The sequence below is a fragment of the Cryptomeria japonica genome, chromosome 4, assembly GCF_030272615.1.
Source record: "Cryptomeria japonica chromosome 4, Sugi_1.0, whole genome shotgun sequence".
NCBI classification, from domain to species: domain Eukaryota; kingdom Viridiplantae; phylum Streptophyta; class Pinopsida; order Cupressales; family Cupressaceae; genus Cryptomeria; species Cryptomeria japonica.
The window spans coordinates 354336551-354362043 of NC_081408.1; the positions used below are offsets into that span (position 1 = coordinate 354336551).

At 36.6% G+C, this 25493-nt stretch overlaps 1 protein-coding gene across 3 annotated transcripts in view; it reads left to right on the top strand.

Moving 5' to 3' along the window:
* Positions 1 to 25493, top strand: part of LOC131063641 (serine/threonine-protein kinase BSK1) — a 96090-nt gene that overhangs the window by 34050 nt on the left and 36547 nt on the right. For all 3 annotated transcript variants that reach the window (XM_057997535.2, XM_057997536.2, XM_057997534.2), the window contains 2 exons: positions 4588 to 4673; positions 8527 to 8715. In XM_057997535.2, coding sequence (XP_057853518.1) covers positions 4588 to 4673; positions 8527 to 8715 — 275 coding nt within the window. The remainder of the gene's footprint in view (positions 1 to 4587; positions 4674 to 8526; positions 8716 to 25493) is intronic.

Sequence of the window (25493 nt, forward strand, 5' to 3'; positions counted from 1 at the left end):
CGCAAGATCTGAGTCACATAGTGACAACCACCATGGCTACTCCTAGAGGGTCGATCCATCATGGCTACACCCATGGATGGAAAAACAAATGAACACAAGTGCCCATCACACAATTGTGATGTCGTCATCTCAACATGACGTTTACCATAGCTACTCCCAAAGGGGGAATAAACACAAGTGCTAAATCAAGGAATTTCTTCCATGACATCCACCATGCCTACTTGCAGAGGGTGGATCCACCATGCCTACTCGCAGAGGGTGGAAGAGGGCTTTCACCTCAAACTTCTCCCGGAGAAGAGTGCATTACCACCATGCCTACTTGTAGAGGGTGGAAGATACATCTCAATGTATCACTGGTGTTGATACTCCCTCTCAACAAGGGTTTCATTCTCCACTACTCCAAGCTTGTCTCGAAAATGCTTAAACTTCACTTTGGCAAGGATCTTGGTGAGAATGCCGGTTTTCTGCTCCTCAATGCAAATGTATCTCAGCTGAACAACATTCCTCTGTACCATATCCTTGATGTAGTGGGTACTGAATCTCAACATGTTTTGATCTGTCATGGAATACTGGATTAATCAAAAGCTTCACACAACTTTGGTTATCACAATGAATGATAGTAGGCTCCAACGATTGTCCGAACAATCTTGCAAGGAGCTTCCGAAGCCACACTGCTTCGCGAGTTGCCACACATGCTGCAATGTATTCTGCTTCTGCAGTACTCAATGCCTTAAAGATTGTTTCTTGCTACACTAGGAAATCATGGCGGATCCCAAGCTGAAGCAAACTCCATAAGTGCTCTTGCGATTAGTGACACTTCCTGCCCAATCAGAATCTGAATAACCTTCCATGTTTAGAACTGTGTTGGAGGAGAGTACTTCAATTCATATCCAACCATGCCACGCAAGTATCTCAAGATGTGCTTGGCTGCAACTAGATGTATCTGTATCGGTTCACACATGAACTGACTAAGTGCACTCATAGCATAGCAAATATCCGGTCTAGTGTTAACTAGATACATCAAGGATCCAATCAACTTCTTGCACATGGTAGGATCCACAAGATCTGAACTAGCTGCAACTTCCCTCAATTTCTTCAAATTAGTTTCCATCGGAGTAGGCATGGACTTGCGATCTAACATTCCAAACCTCTTCAAGATATCAATCTCATTAGGTCCATGACAAATCTAACATCTATCCAAAAGCCATTTATGATAATAAAAATTTCATCTTAAAATGCTAGATTTACAAACATAAATCTTAGATTTAGAGGCAATATAATACAATCCCAATCTATCATCCAACACTAAAAGTTTTTCCTCATCCATTTCAACAAAAGTCATAGTATCATCTGCAAATTGGAGCTCTACAACATAGGCATTGAAAGGCAAAATTCAAATCCCTAAATTCAAATCCCTAAGCAAATATTGCATAGCTTTAGTAGCAACAAGAAATAAATAAGGGGTAACGGGTAATCCTTGCCTGATTGAGCTATGAAGAGGAAAAGAATCAGACAAATCACCATTGATGTAGATCTGTGTAGAGGCATTTCTAATCAAAATATTGATCATCCTACAAAAAGAAATCTCCAAACTCTAGAACCTTAAACATCAGTAGAGTAAAAGGCCACTCAATCTTATTATATGCTTTTTTAACATCTAAAAGAGCTATATCAGCTGTAGACACCCAAAATGCATTCCTGCATTTCCATCGACATCACACCAAGACTATCTCATTTCTTGTCATCCTCTCATTCTACTCTACATATGGATTGACCCCATCTCTCCATCACACAATATCTAATCTCATCCATCCATCAAAATCTAAGAATTGACCAATACACAAACCATTTTCAAGAAGAGGAACTGCAATTCAACAAGGTTATACTATTGAATCGAGTAATTACATTCAACTTCAACAATCGACCAATCATCTTGAGCATGCCATTTAGGTCAACAAATGTTTGTGAGATAAAAAGTTTATTGCTTTTTGTCATTTGTTTACATGCCTTTTGCTCTATTGGTGTTGTAGTTAAGTAGAGAGTAGTATTCTTGCTTTAGTGTTCACATGATCATTATGCTTAGAAAACTTAGCTCAGTGCATCCCTTTCCCCAAGGAAATAAGCTAATGGGTACAATTTTGCTTACATGTGAGAAGGGGGGGACATTACAAAATGAGAAATGACAATATTTTGGCTTGAAACATGGCTCAATACTAAATTGTTTGTGTGGCCCAGCAAGCAAACCTCTCATAAATAATCAAATCTCCATGGCTTTTATCTCTTTTCTGATGGCTTATCATTACTACATCTAGAATGACAAATAATATTGAAAACTTTGCCAAATACTACTTAGTTACAATAAATTCTATGCTAGTAAAAATTGTTTCTTTGTTGATGGCTCTAAGTGTCAATAGGTGGCAAGTTCTATGTGGATATGTCTGGGAAACCGCTTGCCCTTTTTGCAACGGATTTATTAGATTTGGCCATTTTGGAAATCAATTTGTCTAGTATCATGGCAAAAGCTTTGTGAGGGTAGTTTGTTATATTAATGTTAAAAAATTTCTTAGTATTCTTAAGTGTCAATATATGGCAAGTTCTATGTGGATATGTCTGGGAAACTGCTTGCTCTTTTGCAATAGATTTATTAGATTTTGCCATTCTGGAAATCAATTTATCTAGTACCACGGCAAAAGCTTGGTGAATGTTTACCAAATTAATTATTAATGTCAAAAAATTCTTAGTATTCTTTTAGTCTTTCAATGTATAGGGAGGGAATTTATTAGATTTGAGTTGGTTGGTATAAGAAGTGTGGGTTGCTATGAACACAAGCTTATGTTTTCTGAATTTGGTTTTCAAGTTCTATTGTCAGCTGCTTTACTAATGACAACTTGAAGATGGTAGAAAATGCTGTATAATTTAGAAAATGTGAATAGAGGAATAATATGCAATTAAAGTTGATTCCTTGTTTGAATAAGGGATAAGGCTTTGCGAATCAAATATGATTGTTTGAATTTGATACTTGAACATTTTAAGAAGGGAAAGATGCCGACAAATTTCGGTATTGAATTTGTGTTGCAAGAAACTCTGGAGCGGTTGGTTTTGGCCTTAGAAATGTTTTAAAAATGGAAACATGTTTGGTATTGTGAAAATTTTTCTTTCTGCATTTCCTGATTTGGGAATTGTATGGAAAACATTTTTAATACATTTTCAGATGCTTTAACCACTTTTTAGTGAATTTTGTGTAATTTTGGGGGGTTGTGTGGTTCCCTCACAAAGCCTTCACGACCCTTCTTGTTACAAATTTGACATTATAAAACAGTAAACACTAAATTGAGGAACATGCACAGAACTCATGACCTTTATTATGCATGCAAATATGATTTGATGAAGAGTCAATTTTAAAACTGACTACAAATCTACCTTGTAGTTGTTTGACATGTTCTCCGATTACTTCCAATGCTTTTCAAAATCTACCCGGCTGTTGCCCATTGAAAGTAATAAATAATATATGGTTCTCATGAAATGGTGAAATGGGGAAAGAGGAATGTCTGCACAAATGATGCCATTTCATGATCTTGTATTTGATATGTTCTCCCATAGCTTCCAATGCTTTTCAAAATCTACTCAGCTGTTGCCCATTGAAAGTAATAAGAAATATATGTTTCTCCTGATCTTGTATTATGTTAATGTCATCGACAAATTAAACACAAGCAAAATATGTATAAAGTACAAAGGCTTACCTATGCTAGGTCTGGAAAATTTCACTGATGCACTATTAACTAAATGATAAATCTATTGAAAACTCAGAATTTCTGGCAGCCATATCTTTACTGTAACCATAAAAAAGTCATAATTATTTTGAAACATAAAATATTTACATTTGGACACTAGAATTATTTTTCTCAAAAAAACAATGTAAAATTGCATCTCAATTGAAGCATGAATTGATAATTTGCTTTTTAATATTTAGGCTCGCAAATTCCTTTAACGTGAAGAACTAAAAACTGCACACCCTAGATGAATGTAAATGTGTTTTTCATGCTTTTTAATATTTAGGCTTGCAAATTCCTTTAACATGTATAATTTTTTTTTTTCTGTAAGTTGTATCCTGTTTTGTTTTTGTGTTGTCATGAGGTTTAATAGTTCATGCCATCAAAGGTGTTTTTGTTTAGGAAATTGCAGTGCACCCACGTTTCATGCATAACTGATTTATAAACCTGAATATTCTCAAATGTAAATCTCCTGTTTTAGTAATAATCTCTCTTGCAAACTTGTTTGGGTTTTGATTGAGTGCTCATTTTCGCCCACGCACACACACACACACACACACACACACACACACACACACACACACACACACACAATGTTTTTGGTTCCTAATGTCTACACTTGTTGGGTTCTCAGCTATGGAAGTGTTAAGTTTTTGTTGTGATCATACTGAAATGTTTTCTTATGCTAACCTTTTTTTTTTCCATGCTTTTGCACTTCTATTTTGAAGAAACAGTATGATAAAATTGCAGTTTTCATTTGCAGTTTGCATGTAAATTTCACTTTTTCTAATGTGGATTGTGCATATGATTTTTGCAGGAAGAGTCACACCTGAGAGTGTCAGTTACAGTTATGGCACAGTTCTTTTGGACCTTTTAAGTGGAAAACACATTCCACCAAGCCATGTAATTATTTTTTTGTCCATAGCATATGTATATTTTTCTCAGTTCAGCAAATTTCTCTAAATGCAGACTTAGGCTTAGGCTAAATGATTTTTTTTCTTATAAAAAAGGCTAGAAAGATGGAATTTGTGAAGAGGACTAGCAATTCACAAAATTTCACATTTCCTCCCTTTCCACGAATCTAAAGTTTCAAATAAAAAAGTAATCCTAAAGATGTTAGCAAAAATAACTTGGATTACCCCTTTCTATTTCTTTGTATCTGTTTGCTTTAAAAAAATAACTTGGATGTTAGCAACTTCTAGATGGCAGGACAACTGTCTTGCATCTTACTGGACTTCTTTTTATAGAAATGGGACAGGAAGTGGTAGAGTTTGTCTTTGGAAGAGCTAGATTTTTTGTCAACTGAATTTGATATGAGGAGCACAAATGCTTCAGGGTTGGTTCAGTAACTCAAAGGCATTTTTTGCACCTAATGTAGAAGAACTTTTTGCCTTCCAGTACGTTCAGGTGTTGCATTGTTCAACATTTATGCATAATATTTTTATCATTATTGCTTGCCTAACAGTTTGTTAGACTCAAGCATTGTGTAGTGCACACTGTTAGATCAGGCTCCACATGTACTACAAGACAAGTCCCTGGAAATATCAAGTCCACATGTACTTCAACTTCCAGGTAAAACAATGATTAGGTAAGTTAAAGGCTTGAAGCCCTTGGAACATAAACAGATTCTTATAACCATTCGTCTCTCTGTAAAGTATTTTAATATAACTATTTTGCATTCTCTCAACTGAACAATGGGAGAGTCAATACAGACATTGATTCTACCAGCGGTACACAATCTAAATGCCACACAATCTTTCTGAGTATTCTGTGCATGAGAGTGTTGGTAAACAGATTTGTCACTGCGATTTTGTCTCCAAAACCAACCCTGTGTTTGCCCAAAGAGCAATGACAATTGTGTAAATAGTTGGAGAGATTGTGGTGAAACTACAATCATCCTCTGCGTTTGAGATGGACAGCTCCCTCGTATGATAGGGGTTTATAGAATTTTTGTGTACTCTGAAAGTACAAAAAGGAGAACATACAAAACAAAAGAAAGTTGAATAACAAGAACTTCAATGATAGATATATGAATATCAAATGAGATTCCCAACTGGTAACAAATTACAAAGAGAGGTTATAATATAATATGTTTAGATGTGCAATAATGATGAAAGAAGCACAACAAACTGTGACATATGAAGAGACAAGTTATACTATCACATACAAGTCAAGATACTAGGAAATGTTGTGTTTCATCAAATCGATTACATGGATCATTGAGCTGAAAACCAATGAATTCCACCAATACATAAAGGGATTGCTAATTCCACATACGAGAAATCAGTAATAATAACTTAAGAATACATTCAAGACATACGAACTCAATGCATTCTTCATTATTCTTTTGAAAATATACAAGTTCAAAAACCCTTAGGTATGAGGTATGAACATTCAAAAGTTCTCACAGAAATTCTCTATAAAATTCTGCAGAGTTTCCCTCACATAAAAGTCCCTCTTATATTACAAATGGCCTAGTATTTATAGGCTTTTCCCTGATAACTAATTTGTAACTACTTTCTAATCACCTAGTAACTACCTTTGCAATTTGAGAAAATTAAATAAGTTTCATTTTACTTTTGACTTCGGTCAACTTTGACACAAATAAAGCTTATTTTCTAACTTTATTACAAATATGTGACATGAATCACTTTTACCCAAAGGTAATTGAAACCCAAATGGTCAGTTTGTTAAGGTTGGTATTGTAGCTCTAGTGATGGACGGGTTGCACTTTGTGTGTGTACCGTAGAAGGTACCATGATTGAGAAGCCATCTTCATATTGAAACTATGCTTTGACTTGTGGGATATTATGTTTGTCATAACTCATAAGTGTAGTAACTCTAGGACCTTCTAACGATCCTTGAGTTGGAGTTGATGAAGCCATGTCAATCTCAAATAACTATTGTCTACAAATTTAGATGGTAGGCCTCTACATCAGCATCATCTTCTCAAAATGTCATTTCTGTCCTCGCATCCAACATTACCTTTTAAAGAAATCATAGATTTCTACTCTCATGACTTGTCAAATGATGGTGATCTTCAGTTTTCCATATTAGACTGCTCATTTTCTCACAAGTTAATTTCACAGAAGCTGACAAGATTATTTTTGTGAAACTAAAATCCATGCAATGTTTGGGCCATCTGCTTCAACTACAATCTTTATCTCATTTCCAAACATATGCTTCATATATATATATATATATATATAACAAGTGACACATTTAGACACTATAGTATTCAATGATGAATTGCCTGAAACTACTTTCCCTTTCTAAGTTCTCAACCATGCTATTTCTGTTGAGTTCTGTATGCACTAGGACATCACTGTCAATCTCTTTTTAACTATATTTCTTTCTGCATCCTGCTTTTTCATATTTATGTCCTCCCTTTAACATTTCCCATGTGGCAAAAATCTTAACCTTCTAAAGGTTGGGTTTTTGACTTTTCGAAGCAATGAGCATTGTGTTTACACTTGAGGGCCATTGGGAGGTTAGGATTGCTCAATTTTTGAGCAACTCTAACCTTTTGAAGTTAGAAATTTGAATTTTTTGAGCAACAAAACGCATCGAGTGTAGGATTGTTTGCAACTTTGGGCTTGAGATATGAAGAAAGATAACTTGTCTACAAATAAAGACTTTTCAATTGTTTTTCCTCCCGAAATGATCACAACGGTAAATATTTAGAAATCAATTAAAAATATTAAAATTATTTTTGAAAAATAGTTTGAATATTTCCCATTAAAATTTAGTACCTAGATTTAGGAAAAATGACCATAACTTTCAACTGGTAATGAGTTAAGCTCCAAAATTTGAACTGTATGCTGGAGGTAGGTAAATGAGCATAACTCAACATCTGGTCTTCATGACAAAACCCGGGACGAGAGATTTTAATATTTTCCAAGCGAGGGATGTCGAAATTTGAAAGTTTAAAATCTTGCAAGCCATGAACTGAGCCCGAACAAAAATTGGACACATTCCTGAAAATGATATCTGGTACATGCTCATGAATACATGACAGGACTCAGAGATGATGGCATTGAATTGGAACCATATAATTGCATATCCTGAAGACTTTTGACAAGTACACATTTTAAAATTTGGGTGTTTAAAAACTGGGCAACAGGGAGATAACATAATCTTGTATTTGTAGGTCCTGAAGTGTATTATCTATACAATATTTAGTCATGAAGAATAGAAAAGTTTTGTTTGCCATCCCTTTCCTTATTGAATATGGAATATTACTTGTGTTTTTGTATGTTCAATTTCTATTAGATGTTCAACATAATTCACATATTAGTTCAGTAGATCTGTCTCTTAATACGCTAGCAGATTTATGGTTTTGGAATGGCTCACTGGTATTAGATCATTGACCCATTCAGTATTTTGTTAATTGACTCCCAAACATCCTCTCATTTGATTTTCACAATATTAGATCATTGACCCATTCAGTATTTTGTTAATTGACTCCCAAACATCCTCTCATTTGATTTTCACAATATATTCTAGTTGTGTATGACTACTTGTTTGCACTTTCAAAAAGAAGGCATACAACAAGGTCAAACAATATCTTTTTCAGAGTTTTCCCTAATGTAGATGCATTATTTCACAGCATAATGAAATACCATGTGCAACATCAAATCATTTTCAATCCCAATTGGTTTCAGTTATGCTGCTTTCTTTCTTCTAGCAAGAATTAATGTGCATCAGTAGAAACTATTAATTTTTGATATGCTTTGTCTTTGTGTATGCATTTTAGGCTCTTGATTTGATAAGGGGGAAGAATATGCCATTATTAATGGATTCCCACTTAGAAGGGAAATTTTCGCCAGAGGATGGAACTGAGCTTGTGCGTATTGCTTCACGTTGCTTACAATTTGAACCACGGGAAAGGCCTAATCCAAAGACCCTTGTAACATCATTGGCACTACTGCAGCAAAGAACAGAAGTAAGTTTGTTTAGCTTTACCTGCTTACATTAACAAATGCATGATGGGCAGAAAGTCCTTCCTAGATATGGTTGATGATATTGGCAATGTTGGCAACAATCACTTTAACCATTGCTTTTTTACTTGTTCATGTCATTGACCTAATTTTTTCTAATTATTTGATGATTGGTAAAATTTTGTACAATGTATAAGCCAATTCAAATACTGGATATATTTTGTTTTATTTGGGATTAATAATGAACTTTTTAATAGTAATGTTTCCCTTATTATGAAGGTATAGAGAAAGAATCATACACCCTATACATAAGTTAATTAATTGGAAAGTATCGTCTTATTCTATCTCCAAACATGGTGGGTTCAATAGTTTGACATAAAGTGTCCATGTGTTCCCGTTGCTCACAATCCATGCCAATCAGACATGCACACATTTCTAATTCCCTCCACCTCTGAGATTGCTGGCCATGGATGTTAGGAGAGGTTCTAGGTGGGGTATTGTAGTTCCTACATAGATTCTTTAGATGCAAATGTGACATGTTTTAATTATATGGATTGCCTATGAAACCTTGGAATATCTTGTGGTCAGACAAATATATTCTGCATCAACAACAAATGCAAAAAACTTACAAGATATTTAGCTCTCACAGTTGATGCAAACTTTAGTCATATTACAAAAGAAAATAGAAGCTCACCTTGTGATATCAAATGTATTCCTTTCCCTACCCAAAAGAGGAAAGCAAGTACATGTTATATGCACCCTTGGTAGTCTCCACCCAAACACCAATAGACAAAACTTAGCATAAGCTTGAATTTCTTATTCATCTGTATAACCAGATGAACGTTTGACTTACAAAATTAATTTTCAGAGGCCTTCAAAGTTCAACGTTCCTATTACCAACGAAAAGAAAGAAAGAGTTGACAGTCCGAGGACAACCTAGAAATTATACTCCAAACCAAAGTTCCTAGACTCGGACTCGGCTCGGACTCGGCTCGGACTCGGCTCTGACTCGGCTCGTGACTCGGCAAAATAAGAAAACCCTTGAAATTTATTGATTTTTAACGATTTAAAACTTGTTTCATACACCCATAATTGAATTAAGCTTAAAGACACTATAACATCATCAAATAGAAGCTAATTTGATCACATACATAAACATACATCCATCACATGCGTAGAAATGTAAATTGTATCTGAAGGAATTAGAAAACATAGATATATAGAGTTATAAATGTTGTCCAATGTATATAAAATCCATGACTTCAAATGTTCCCAAACATATATGTAACTGTAAAGTGTAAACAAAAACAAGTCTATGGCTCAAGCTCAAGCTCAGCCTTGTCTATCTGCCTCCTAGAAAGGTGTCTAAGGTAGGTCTTGGATGACTGAGTAGCCATAGTCTCTGCCTATGATGTGCCAGTCTGAGTAGCCATAGGTGCTGTGCCTGATTGTGCTCTATCCTTCTCCTCTGCCATAGCCACAGCCTGGTCAACCCACTCAAGGTCCTCATCAGTGAAGACTGGATCAGTGGACTCAGTGAGCCAATCGGACTCGGGGTCGACTTCCTATAGAGTGATCAGAGAGGAGTCAGTGTCCAAAATCTGGTTGGTCCTAAGACGGAGGTTGTAATGAACAAAGACTAGACCATTCAACCTCTCCACAGACAATCTATTTCGCTTCTTCGAGTGGATGTGCTCGAACATGTTCCAGTTGCGCTCACATCCAGAAGCGTTGCATGGCTGGCTCAATATGCGGATGGCAATTTTTTGAAGGTTTGGGGTTGAAGGCCCAAACATTTGCCACCATCTATCTGAGATAAGGAAAAGAAAAAACATTAGTCTCATTTCCAACTTTAAAGGTAGATTATAAAATGAAAAATGAAAATGCATGTCATAAACTTTAGAATTTTCTACCTGGCTGCAATTTTGTCCAACCCTCTTTGCACAATTGGCTGGCAAAGATCGCCCCTACTGCATTATTAAATGCATCCATCTCGAGCAGTGTAACTGTGGTATCAATGCCCATCCGTTGTACTACTGAATATAGCCCCGCTAAGAACCTCCTCATCCGCTTTGAAATCAGCACGGAAACGAAATGATGGATTGAGGTAATAAGCTGCTGCATGGATGGGCCTATGAAGCTGGTTATGCCATCTTCTATCAATTATGTCCCAAATGGGCCTATACTTATCCTCAACTCCAACATATATAGATCTAATGGCCTCCTTGGCCCTATCCATGCCCTCATATATGTAGCCCATAGCGGGCTTCTCCCCATCAACAACTCGTAGGAGAACTACTAGGGGCTCAGTGACCTGCAAATAATGTTACACAAAAATAGTTAAGTCACAAGCGTGCATGAAAATAAGAAAAATTGCAAAGTTGCACAATGCAAACAAAACAAAAATATGCATATAAATTCATAAAATTACCTGCATGATCTTTGCACAAGGGGTCCAAAAACCGAGCTCATAAAAAATGCAATCTGCTACATCCATCCCTGCAGTGGTCGTAGCATAGGATGAGGAAGTCCACTCCTCATCAACAAACATGCGCCTCAAAGATGGCTTTGATTTTATCAAGGATTTCAATGTGAGGAAATTCGAGGCAAATCTCGTTATACCAAGACGAGCCAACTCCCTTTCCCCAGTGTATTGCCTCATAATGCTAAGGACCAATGCATGATTGTAAATAAATTTGCATATATTCTTGGCCCTTTCAACGCATTCTTTCACCCATCCAAGCTTACCTATATCCTCCAGCATGAGGTCAAGGCAATGGGCCGTGTAAATTTTAAACCTTAGGTATGTTAATCAGATTTAGATAATTGATTATGCCCTAGGTTGTAATCAGATTTGCAGTATTTTATTAGTCCAACATAAATTAAATATGCCCTAGATTGTAATCAGATTTGCAGTATTTAATAAGCCAACATAAATCATAAATAAAACAGTAGACAACAAGCATACCTTGGGAAAACCTCCAAGGAGGAAAAACCCAGCATGAAAGACCCACAGGTCAGATTATATATTCTCCTCTTAAATGCACAATTACAATACTTAGCGTTTCTGTCAAATCTGATCTATTTGTGTAGCAGATCTGCTCTTTCTATGTCCTTCAAATTGCACAACACCACCTATGTCATCTTGCACAAATTCGCATAAGTCTTGATGAATTCGCCTTCTTCCTTATTAATTCGCACTTGATGAGCAGAGCTGTTTTCTCATTTGCATATGTGAAAAATGAATGAATGTATGTTGACTTATTTATACATATCTTTTACTCCTTGAAATGCAAGTCGGCCTCCTTGGGTTTTTGGTGCCAATAATTAGATGGCGTGTATTTAGCATAGCGTGGTATTGGGTTGTGCATAAGATGGGTCACGTTACCCTAGGATAGGACCCGGTCCTAAAGGGGGTTTAGATGTTGCCTTAAGGCAATCCGAACCCATATAACCCTAGTTACAAACAACACTCCCTCTTAACTAGGGAGGAGGAGAATTCATAATCTGAACCTTTAAGTTCCATCTAGCACACAAGCATAGAATGGATCTAGCACACAAGCATAGAATTACATCTTCCACCTAGCACACAAGCATAGGATGGTTCTAGCACACAAGCATAGAAAGTGTAATACACCAGTGGGTCTTTATATTATTACAATTATCCATCTAGCACACAAGCATAGATTGGATGTAATTCATTCTTGCACACAAGCAAAGAATGATTCAAAGTGCTACAAATAGTCACTGAGATTGAAGCTCCCTCTCAATCAGGGTTCCATTTTCCATGACACCAAGTCTATCTCTGAAGTAGTCGAACTTCACTCTGGATAAAGGTTTGGTGAGGATGTCAGCGATCTGTTCATCTGTGCTAATGTACTTTAGATGAATGGCACGTCTCTGCACCATATCCCGAATGTAATGATAGTGTGTTTCCACATGTTTGGACCGATCATGAAATACAGGATTTATTGACATTTTTATACAGCTTTGATTATCACAATGAATGGTGGTAGGATCATTGGCTTGACCAAATAATCCAACGAGGAGCTTACGAAGCCACACTGCTTCTCTGGATGCAACAGATGCGGCAATGTACTCAGCTTCTGCAATGCTTAATGCTACCGAAGATTGCTTCCTGCATGCCCAAGAGATCACTGCGGAGCCCAAGTTGTAGCAGATGCCTGAAGTGCTTTTCCTGTCCTTGACACTTCCTGCCCAATCTGAATCTGAGTAGCCTTTCAAGAGGATTGGGGTATTAAGTGAATACTTCAGCCCATAACCAATCGAGCCACGTAGGTATCTTAGAATGTGCTTGGCAGCAACCAGGTGAACATGTTTAGGTGAGCTCATGAACTGACTGAGAGCATTCACAGCATAACAGATATTTGGCCTAGTATTGACTAGGTACATCAGGGAGCCAATCAACTGCCTGTACTCAGAGGGATCTGCAAAATCAGAGTTAGTTGCAGAAACACTTAACTTCTTTAAGTTAGATTCCATAGGAGTACGCATAGGTTTACAATCTATCATTCTAAATCTTTTCAAAATATCAATAGTGTATTTTCCCTGACTTAGAAAGATTTAATTAGCTCTTTGCCATACCTCTAACCCTAGAAAGTAATGCATTAGACCTAAATCCTTCATTTCAAATTCTGAGGCTAATTCCTTTTTACATCTCATGATTAATTTATCTTTACCCGTGAGAAATAAATCATCTACATACAAAACTAAAATAAGCATCTCATCATTGTAAACTTTCAAGTAAATGTTAGCATCAACATCATTCTTGGAAAACCCTAAACTTAGTAAGTACTTATCAATTCTTTCATACCAAGCGCGAGGAGCCTGTTTGAGCCCATATAAGGCTTTCTTCAACCTGCAAACATGAGAATCTCTTTTATGGATTACATAACCTTCTGGTTGCTCAATATAGACTTCCTCCTCAATGACACCATTAAGGAAGGCTGTCTTAACGTCCATTTGATGTAGCTCCCAACCTTTGGCTGCAGCAATAGCTATTATAGACCTAATAGAAGTATATCTAGCAACAGGGGCAAAGGTTTCTTCATAATCTATTCCTTCCTTTTGAGAAAAACCACGTGCTACAAACCTAGCTTTATATTTTTCAATACTACCATCAACATTATGTTTAATTTTAAACAACCATTTAGAGGAAACGACAAACTTACCTTTGGGTTTGGGTACAATGTCCCAGACTTCATTCTTGATGATAGACCCATACTCTTCATCCATGGCTAATTTCCAAGCATGATGGGACATAGCTTCTCCGATATTGTGGGGTTTAGATTCAATTATATTGCACATCACAAAAATGTAGTTGGCGTGATTTTGGAAACTCTTGCTATTTCGGAAGGTTCCTCTGGGAGCAGCAAACCCTTCAGCATCTTGAATCGTATTTCTAACCCAAAGTGGTCTCTTCTTGGAGACCACAATATCCTGAGGTATATCGGTAGATTGCATGGGTTCTAATGAGTCATTCTGAACTTCCTGATCTGGAAGATCAGTAGACTCCTCCTGTAACTCAGGGTTAGCATCAACAATTGAATCTTGTTTTTCCAACACTATATCATTATTGTTGGTTAATGAACCTTTAGATCTTTTGAAAGCAATATCTTCTTCAAAAGTTACATCTCTACTTACCTCAACATACCTTTGACCTGAAATGTAGATCCCGAAGGCTTTGGAAGATTCGCTGTATCTTACTAGGATGCCTTTCTTTCCAGATGGATCCAGCTTGGTACATTTTTCTTTAGGCACATGAACATATACAGGGCTTCCGAATATCCTTAGGTGACTGATGTCAGGTTTGATTCCTGAAAAGGCTTCTTCAGGTGTTACATCCTTTAGGACTCGATGAGGACATCTATTTTGAATATAAATTGCGGTTTTGGATGCTTCTACCCATAGAAAAGGTTGCAAGTCCTGTCCTGTTCTTTCTTTTAGCAACTCCATTTTGCTGAGGGTTGTAGGGAACACAGAACTCCCTCTTAATTCCTGCTTTAACAAAAAAGTCATAGAAGCTACCTGAGGTGTATTCACCTCCATTGTCAGACCTCAAACATTTAATTCGATTTCTTGTAGTATTTTCAACTAAGGCTTTGATTTCTTTAAATCTGTTTAGGACTTCTTCAGACTCTTTAGTTTTAAGAAAATAAATCCATGTTTTCCTAGAGAAATCATCTATGAAAATAACATAATATAGGAAACCGCTAGGAGATGCTACAGACATAGGACCACATAAATCTGAATGAATAAGCTCTAACCTTTCTTTAGCCCTACTATCGCTTTTATGAAAGGGATTCTTTACATTCTTACCCATTGGACAACCTTTACAAGCATCATCATGCGATAAACTGAGTTTAGGCATATCTTTGACCATTTTACCGAGAGTGGGAAGAGCTTGAAAGTGAAGATGACCCAATCTTCTATGCCATAGCTCGCATGATTCAGGGGTCTCATGAATGAGAGCTTGAATTGGATTAGCTGCAAGCTTATATAAACTATCACATCTATTTCCAATAATACGAGCAGATTTAAAATTAGATTTCTTAGGCCAAGCGAGTACTTTCCCTTCAGAAAATGCTATTTGCAAACCCTTATCTTCTAAAGCCGAAATGGAAATAAGATTTCTTTTAATACCAGGTCAAAGAGAATATCACAGAGTTGTAAGGAAATACCAGAATCTAGTTTTAAAGAGGTAGTGCTAGAACCTTTTACCGAGTATTGAGCATCATCACCGATTACTACATGAAGATTGGTGTCTTTTTCAATCAGATCTGAGAGATGCTCACGAAATCTTGAGATGTGTCTGGAGGCACCATTGTCAAGTATCCACGTATTGTTGTCCGTAGGAACATTGCTGGAAAGAGAAGAGATAAGAAGGTAGTCTTCATTTTGTTCGGCAACTTCATTTAAGTTGGCTTCCCTTTCCTTTGGGTCATTCCGACAATCTCTGGCATAGTGACCATACTTGTCACATCTGAAGCAACGAATGTGAGAGGAATCTCTTGACTTTTTCCTTGGATCATAGGAGGAGGATCTAAAATCTTTGCTTCTCTTCTCTTTCTTCCAATGACCACCTTTCCTAGATTTAGATAAGAAAACATGATTATCTTTGAGAGAGTTCTTGAGTTTTCCTCTTACCTCAATTCGAGATTCCTCTTCGATGCAATCAGATTGAAGACGCTCAAAGTTGGGACGATCGGCTCTTCCACCAATGCTACGAATGAATGGTTCCCATTCATCAGGTAGACCATTTAATGCAATCATAACAAGGTCTTTATCTGAGATTTGGCAATCAAGAGTGCTTAGCTTGTCCTTTAGTTCATTGATCTTCATGAAGTAGGCTATCATTGAGTCTTCTTCTTTCATTTTTATGTGTAGAAGTTGCTGTCTTAGGGCAAGAGCCCTGCTGAGATTGTTGACTTCATACATCCCTTCCAAGTGTTTGATCATTTCTCTGGCAGATACAAACTTTGATATGACAGTGACAAGATGATTCTTGACGGACTCAATTATGATTCTTCTACCCTTGAGGGAATCTTTCTTGAATAGTTTCAGCTCTTCAGCATCTTCTGGAGGAGACAACCTTTCTTCTTCTACAAATTTCAGTAGGTCATTTTCTTCAAGGATCAATAGAATACGAACTTTCCAAGCAGCAAAATCAATGGCTCCCTCAAGTCTATCTTCAGCCTTCAAACTTGACATCTTTAATCTGAAAACAAACAACAGCTATATGCAACAATTGATTTGCTAAAATCAGAAGTTAATGACACCTTAGCTCTGATACCATGTAAATTTTAAACCTTAGGTATGTTAATCAGATTTAGATAATTGATTATGCCCTAGGTTGTAATCAGATTTGCAGTATTTTATTAGTCCAACATAAATTAAATATGCCCTAGATTGTAATCAGATTTATAGTATTTAATAAGCCAATATAAATCAGAAATAAAACAGTAGACAACAAGCATACCTTGGGAAAACCTCCAAGGAGGAAAAACCCAGCATGAAAGACCCACAGGTCAGATTATATATTCTCCTCTTAAATGCACAATTACAATACTTAGCTTTTCTGTCAAATCTGATCTATTTGTGTAGCAGATCTGCTCTTTCTATGTCCTTCAAATTGCACAACACCACCTATGTCATCTTGCACAAATTCGCATAAGTCTGGATGAATTCGCCTTCTTCCTTATTAATTCGCACTTGATGAGCAGAGCTGTTTTCTCATTTGCATATGTGAAAAATGAATGAATGTATGTTGACTTATTTATACATATCTTTTACTCCTTGAAATGCAAGTCGGCCTCCTTGGGTTTTTGGCGCCAATAATTAGATGGCGTGTATTTAGCATAGCGTGGTATTGGGTTGTGCATAAGATAGGGTCACGTTACCTTAGGATAGGACCCGGTCCTAAAGGGGGTTTGGATGTTGCCTTAAGGCAATCCGAACCCATATAACCCTAGTTACAAACAACAGGCCGCACATGGAGACCAAAAGATTTTTGGGTGCCTCTCCATCAAAAGTTTTCCTGCAACAATTTTAAATTAGTTAAAGAATTAGATGTGATAAGTATCAAGAAATTTTACCATTAATATTTAAAAGATAAAAACTTAAAAGTTGAAAAGTTAAAAGTTAAAACTTAAAAGAAAACTTTTAAAGTTTACCTGCAGCAACATAACTTGCTGCATTATCCGTCACCACTTGCACCACATTTTCTTCCCCCACCTCAAGTATAACTTCCTCAATAGCCTTGTAATATCCCAGTAATTTTTTTTTTGGTTTTTTAACAATAAGAGATACAAGCAATCACCTCAACCCGTTAAGGTTAGAGAAACAATCCGAACTGCTAAAAGGGAACCCTTCCACCTTTTGTTCACCGAGAGCTCAGTCTGGGAGGGTGAGAGCATACGGTGTTCCGGGGATCGTTAGCAACAATAATCAAACTGAAATTACAATGCTTGGGCGGCAAGCCAGCCCCTTCTGCTTATCCAGCAGGATAGAAACCAAACTCTTGGCGGTAAACCGACCAAGGGAAAATGAGAAGAAAGTGAAATTCAATCACTCTACCGAATATTTCAGCGGGAGGACATTACATTAAACTATCACTCCACCGCATATTTCAGCGGGAGGACAATTGCATTAAACTTATCACTCAACCACTTATTCAGTGGGAGGACTGAGTACATAAACTGAATTTCAAAGTAAGAAGGCGGCTAAGCCAGCCTCTTCCACTTATGCAGTGGGAATTACAAAATAAGGACAGCAAAAATGATTGATCAGTACTACTGAAACAACCTTACAAAATTAGAGATGAAAGGAGAGTAATGCAGATTTCTACAGCAAGAATATAATTTTTTGTTACAATCAATCTGCAAGCTGAAAGTACAAAACAACAACCCATGGAAACACCCAAATGCTCATAACTCCCTCATTTTTCATCCAATTTGACTCAAACCAGTCCCAAACCCACCATAATTCACTCACAACAGCAACCAATCAAAGCTACAAACCCAACAACCCGACAACTATTTGGCACACATCCCAATGCAAGCACAAAATCCAACGCTAGACCTAGGAAGTTCGATTTTGTCTAGAAAAATCATTGCTCAATTAAACTTGCTAAAAATTTACACAATGTATCGCCATGGCTAGGAAGGAAGGATGAGCCGGTACCCAGAATGATGGAGTCGCCTGGTTAAGAGGTGTGAGCAAAATATACTTTCAACAGTCCCGCGACCAGCAACCAGAAAACACTCAAATTCCACATAGAACAGTCCACAATCTGCAACTCATTCACCAACAACACTGGGAATACAAGGACACAGCTAGGTACTATTTTGCAAGTACGAAACTGAGACTTAGCTAGGAAGCCATACTTCGAAGCTCAAATTTTCAGTTGCCAAACCGGCAGCATAACAATGCAATTTTCATAGATAGTGCAAATGGGAGCCCAAGTCTCATATTTATAACTTCACTCGTCAAACCCAAATGCAATTCCTCCAAATTCAATGCCTTGCATTTGCATTTCATTCCACTACATGTGGACCCAAGTGTAGCGCCACTTTTCATAAGTCAAAACTCATGCCAAAAGGGAGAGGACCCACGTTAATCACTTGGCAAATAATGGAGATGCAATGTGAAATAATATTCCTCTTAAAATATTTTGACATCCCATAGTACACATGAATTTCGCCAAAAACTTAGGATAAAATAGGCATTAATCTCAAATTTAATAAACCAGTAGCCAATAATCAGATTAATTAAATATTAACCTTAGGATAAGGAAATAATATTTAATTATGTCGCAAATGACTCCCGTACTGATTATTATCACAACTAGGATGAAACTAAGCACGAACGACCACAAAACTGTTGCAGAATCAGAACCCTGTCTACTGCCAAAAATAGAATTGTGCCACACTGCCACTTACTAAAAATAGTAAGTCAAGAACTAATGCTCAGAGAAGCATGATCTTTGCTTCCAGAGGCAAAACATGGAGAGCTCAGTAGGACAATAACACCAGAATGGCCATTCCTTGACTTACTAAAAATAGTAAGTCGTCGTTTCATCAATGCTGGACCCTCATTTTTCATTCCACCTAGCCTACGGGTCTCAGGAATAGGCTAATGGACCACTGGAAAGTCATCGGTGAGAAGGGGACATTACAAGCCTCACATAAGTATGCCGCATTTTTGACATGTGAGGAGGCATCAATGGACTTCAAAAACATGGTGGATCCTGAAAATAAAACAAATTAATTATCAATAAATTAGAATGTAAATTATTCAATTTCAATCACAATGCATCTAACGAAGTAAAATGATCAATCACCTCTGCTGGAAACAAGAAAATTTAGGAGTGTTCTATTCCTCCTATCAGTCCAACCATCTGTCATGATGGTGCTACCCTTGTGGCTCCAAGATTGGCGGTGCTCCTCTAGGTCAACTTTCATATCTTCCACCATTTCCAACAAGAGAGGGCCACTCAACTCAGTATCACCAGGGGCTTTAAACCCCGTCCCACAAATGGTTACTGCATCAATCATGCCTTGCCAATAAGGAGACCTGTCACAAATTGAAATAGATTAAATAAGAAAAGTTCAATTTCAATTTCAACTTCAAAACATAAAATTTTAAATTTTAATTTAAAACAATCAAATAAAAAAAAGTACCTGGCTGCAATAAATGGAATGTTGCAGAAGTACCAAAACTTGCAAATTGCTTTTCTTCCTGCATCATGGACCTCCTTGTTCCAAGACATGCTCTCAAGCGAGCGTTGTGCGCTAGGAGTAGTGCGTGGTACAAAAAAATTGTCTATCTTGGATTTTCGCACTCTAGGACCAAAAGTGTGACTAGTAGGAGCAGAAATAGAAGTACTAGCACCAGCAGAAGCACTAGTACAAAAGGGAGGCATAGAAGAACCCTCTCCAACACAACCTATGGATGCAGCTGTGGATGCGGATGAGGATGTGGGTGGAGGGGAACCAATATGACATAACTCCTCTCTTTGTCTTTTTTTTGTTTGCTTATGCATTTCAAAATTTTCTAATTGGACGTAACAAAAACGGATTGCTTCGGGAGGTGCCTTGGTACAAGGCTCAGTATCATGACCACGTATGCCAGCAATATGATATTTCAATCTATTTGTCCCCCATATTTAATTTACTTACAAAAAAAACACTTGGTTTTATTTCTTTGTCTACCAGGGCATTCTTCAGTGTATTTCCATGCCTCATCTTTTTGACCATGTTTCCTAGGCTAGGTTGTGGAGTATTAGGATGAGCCATTAGGAAAAAAAATTGTTTTCAAAACGTGAGGGCTGCTACAATAAAACAATTTTACAAATCACCATTTGAGCATTGTGTTTTACAAAGTTTTAAATTTAAACTAATAGAAAAAATTGGCAAAGACTAATTTGTGCATTGTGTTTTTTCTTGAAAATTTTTAAATTTCAAAGAAAGAAATTAAGAATTGAGAAAAATCAGCAAACCCTAGATTTTTTTTAGAAAAAATTGTAAATACATGTATACAATTTTTTCAAAAAAAAAATCTAGGGTTTGCTATGCTATTGTTCTATTTATCTCATTGTGATTGAAGTATGCAATATAGATTTGGAAAGTTGAACTTAAAAAAAAAATAACAACAAAATGAAAAATCCATAAATATAGAAAAAAAACCAACATAATCAATAAAAATTAACACTTACCTCTTTCAAATTTGTTGAGAAGTGTTTGAAATGAGTTTCTAAGGACTTCTTGATGCTCTCAATGCAATTGTAGTGCTGCCCCAATGTGAATTGTGCAAGTTTTTCACCTCTTCCTCTTAGCTGGTTGCAAAACTATGGCTTCTTATTTTTCTTTCTTCCTCTTTTTTTTCCTCTCTTCCACTCATAAAAGTGAATGCCAATCCCTTTTAGGGTTATAAGAAAGGGAAATGGCAAAAAAAATCATTAAAAAATGTTATGTTTTTTTGTTTTTTTGACTGCACTTTTTTAAGTGACACTCGCTGGGTCATGACCCTCGGACTCGGTGAGTCAGGGAGTGACTCGCTGACTCGGCGAATCAGGCGAGTCACGCCCCCTGACCTGTCTGAGCCCGGGTCAGGGTCACCATGACCCAACAGGGATCACCCGGCCCGCTGACTCGCGTGACTCGCCGTGAGTCACGGAACTCTGCTCCAAACTAACATGCATCCTAGTCTAAAGGTGTAGTCTTCCAATGTGAGGGTTAGAAAAAGTTACCATAGTAAATCGGAAAATTTTCATACCAAAACTTTTGCAAATTTACTTTCATAAAATTAAAAACCTTGACGAGTTTCTTTTTTGTGTATTACATATGGATCATCAGTAAGGTTAGTTTTAGCTCAGAGTAGCCATATACTCCTTTGTTCCTTGTTGGGCATGCATATCCCCATATCCAAAATGGATATGTATCCGATACAGCCCGGATACACGTCGGATATTGTACCCATGTGTGCCCAAAAAACCTTCATTTTCCAAACATATTGGATACTATGTGATTTGATATTTTAAAAATTTGATGTAAATCTTTCTAAATTTACTTTAAAAAAACTTCATTCATGCAATTTAAAAACAAAAATTGGTGTAAACAAAACCTACACCAAAGTGAGAAAGACAAATGAAATGTTTTTCTATTTCAGTGACCCAATTTTTTGGGTTATCTTCCAATGCAACTTTACTATTTTACTATTTTTGCATATTGTAAATTATTAAATCAACTTATAATTATTTATGTAGTGATTATGTGTCTATATTGCTCTTGAAGTAATGAAAATCTCCTCTGATAACTTAGAATATTGTGTTCAAATATATGTGTATGTGTTTTTTATGATTGTTGTATCCAGCTGTATCCATATAGGAGGTCTTAAAAAATGGCTGTATCCATATCTAATACCGTATCCGTATTTGTATCTGTATCTGTGTTCATGCAACTTTGTTTAAGCTAATCTATATTTTCTAACCAATGATATGTCTCAGCTTGAAACCAAATGGTAAATCACATATAGAGGTGATTATTTCAAGCTATCTAGAACTGAAGTCGCTCATTGTGTATCTGAGGTCCAGTTTATGAACCACATTACGTGGTGTATTTTATGAGTTGCCCTTTGATGTACACCTGTAAAGACTCATGGGGACAATTGGCACAGACATAGATATTTTAAGTTAGTGGGATGACTGTATAGTGATGCCCCAAAGATTCTACTATGGTCAGTATTGGAAGGGCTTTTCGGCTGGGGAAGGATGTGGACTTCAATTTGTACCAGAATTTAGCTTGTTTTATTCTATCCCAAGTTCGTCTCTTCCAAGAGTTTTAGTCAATAGTGTATGTAATCTGCCGATTGTAGGACAATGTTGAAGACAGACAATGCCATTATTGAAGATCACACAGCAAATACTGAGGGGGGGAGAGGAGGCCGGGGATGAATCAGTATTTGAAAATTTCAAATAAATTTCATTCTTTAACATGGAAAATTAGAAGAAAAGAATGCATGAAGACTGAGACACCAAATTTTATCACGTGGAAAACCCTTTTGGGTAAAAAACCATGGTTCAATTGAATCCTTCAAAAACTAAATGGGCACCAACCCAGGTTACAAAAGGTGAGCACCAACTCACTGAAAACAAATTTAATTATTTAACAGAGCACCTACTCTGATTACAGAGGCACCAACCTTGACTAAAAACAGCTCATATAGAAGTTCAAACTAATAATAACAATTTCATTTTGACATTTGATAAAAATGGCTTCTCATAACCTTACAACTCCTCCTGCGAACAGATTATATTTTTAATGAAAACAAACTGCCTTCATAATTCCCAGCATCCATTTCACTTCTCCAAATCTGCAGCAACAGCAACTACACCCCAAATTTCACACAGCATCTTCGATCTTACACCATCTTACACCACAGAAAAATAATAAAAAACAATACAGAAAGCTACAGCCAAAGATCTTCAAAACCAACTCCATTATTTCAAGAATGATTTTCGAAACGTATATATGCTTTGAGTACACAATGCACTTAACCTCTTTGCTTCGTATTTTCTGTCTAAGTCATACAACATCACAGAACTGAACACACTTTCTTCATCTTAAAAATCAACTCAAAGATGTACCTATTTCATATATCACATGCAAAAATTCTCTAACCGAAATCTGCACAAACTCCACACTTTCAAATATGTTGTAAACAAAAAATGCCAACCACTTGACCATACCACCCAGCTCAATTAAAAACGCACAGCCCAGTCAATAATATCACGTGGGTTTTCAAAACAGCACCATATTCTTTTTCTACACACATGTATCTGACTCCACATAATTCCAATAACAAAACTTTTAAAATAACTCAACTCCATTCTAATAAAATGTCACGCCCAGCTGTAGGTTTTTACAATAAACACGATGTCTGCAAAGTATATCCACTACCAAAAAAAATATATAGAACCATCCACTACCAAAAAAAATATATAGAACCAATTTTTGGTTTATATCAACCTGCACAATTCAGACACCTCACGCACTCCACTATCTGAAAACGCTGAAAATAAGACTCAACCAAAACTGATCCCACGTCCTCTGAACTGCCCAGTCCATAGATGGAAAAGAAATACGATGTATTCGGCCATTAACAATTCCGTTACAGTCTTTAGCAAAAAAAAAAAAAAAACGTTATCAAGATAAAACATGGACTCCGCACAAATTAACTTTTTGAATTTTCTGAGTCTTAACTCCTTGCTAACGTGATTCTGCCATATGCCAGGAACAAATCTTTCTCTGACACGTCCAACCCCTCCAAAAATATTCACACCATTATTTTTTTTAAACGCCCATAAATTATTTTAATTAAAAAAACGCCTAACATGAATATCACAAACTGCCTTTTTGAGTGTACGTATTCATCTCACAAAGTTGTATTAAATTTCTTATCCACCCAGCTCCTACTTTCAAAAACACACCAATAAAACCATTAAAATATTTATCTCAATAAAACGCATCAAGGAAAGATTGTCTTTAAATATATTCGATGCCAATCCACATGATGACATGGCAGTTTGATTTGACACTTGGCACAAAAAGTAGACAATAAATCAGCTGAAGTAGACACACAGCTAGGTGAAGTAGACAGGCAAGTAGCTGGAGCACACACCCAGCCAGCTGAAGTAGACAGCCAAGCTGCTCAAGCAACCAAGCAAGCACCTCAAGCACCTCAAGCAGCTCAAGCACCTCAAGCAGCTCAACCAAAATTGAGGAAATCTAATGAATAAACAGTAGCTCAAAAAGCACTTCAAACTTAGTCCAATATTACTTTGAGTAACCCTCTTGACATCAATGACAAAATGTCTAACAATTATTTACTAAGCGGTAGATGTAATGTTAATGAACTTCAAAATGCTTGGTGTTGACATGATAGACCATGCTCTTCACCATCTTGAACACGCTTTGATTGTCACGAAAATGAGGTTGGTGTTGTGTGGTCAAATTTGAGATTGACCAATATTCTTTAGAACCACACTACCTCTATCTATACTAATAGCTACCTTATTTTCTGCCTCTGTGGAAGATAAAACGATTGTGTGTTGCAGCTTCCTCTACCAAGAAACTATGGTAGAGAAACTACTTAAGATCCAAGAGAAAAAATGTAAAATTATTGAAGCGTTTATGTAATGTCCTCAACCCAAAATTTAATATTACTCTAATATCTAGAAATTAGATTTACAAGTGCCATACTAGATTTCACCGAAAACACCAAGACTAGCTAGCTAGTATTGCACACAAGAGGCTATAATGTCCCCATTTTTCCAGTGATGCCTCAAGAATCTTAGATTTGCCTGTTAGCTGTCTCCGTAGGCAAATGATGGGGTTAGGAGATGTTTGGCTCACCAGGAGGAGCTATACTTGCCCAGTTTTGGAGCTTGGTGAAGAATTATTCAATAAAGTTTATAATAAAAAGCTTATAAAAGCTTATAAGTTACTTTTTTCTAATATTAGAAAATTTTAATAAAAGTAACTTTATAATATTATAACTTTATTTACCCCTTGGCTCAATTCCCTAGGCAACTGTTATAACTTAAAAAGTGGTCAATTAATCATGAGAGAGCAACCCTCAAGGTGGGCGAACTTTTATGAGGAGAAAAGATTCCAAGGAATCTTCTTTGGATGCCTTTAGGGGTTCGATTTTCCTAAAGGAGGCATAGTACGTACATTTTGGGGCATTCTTGATTATTGATTTT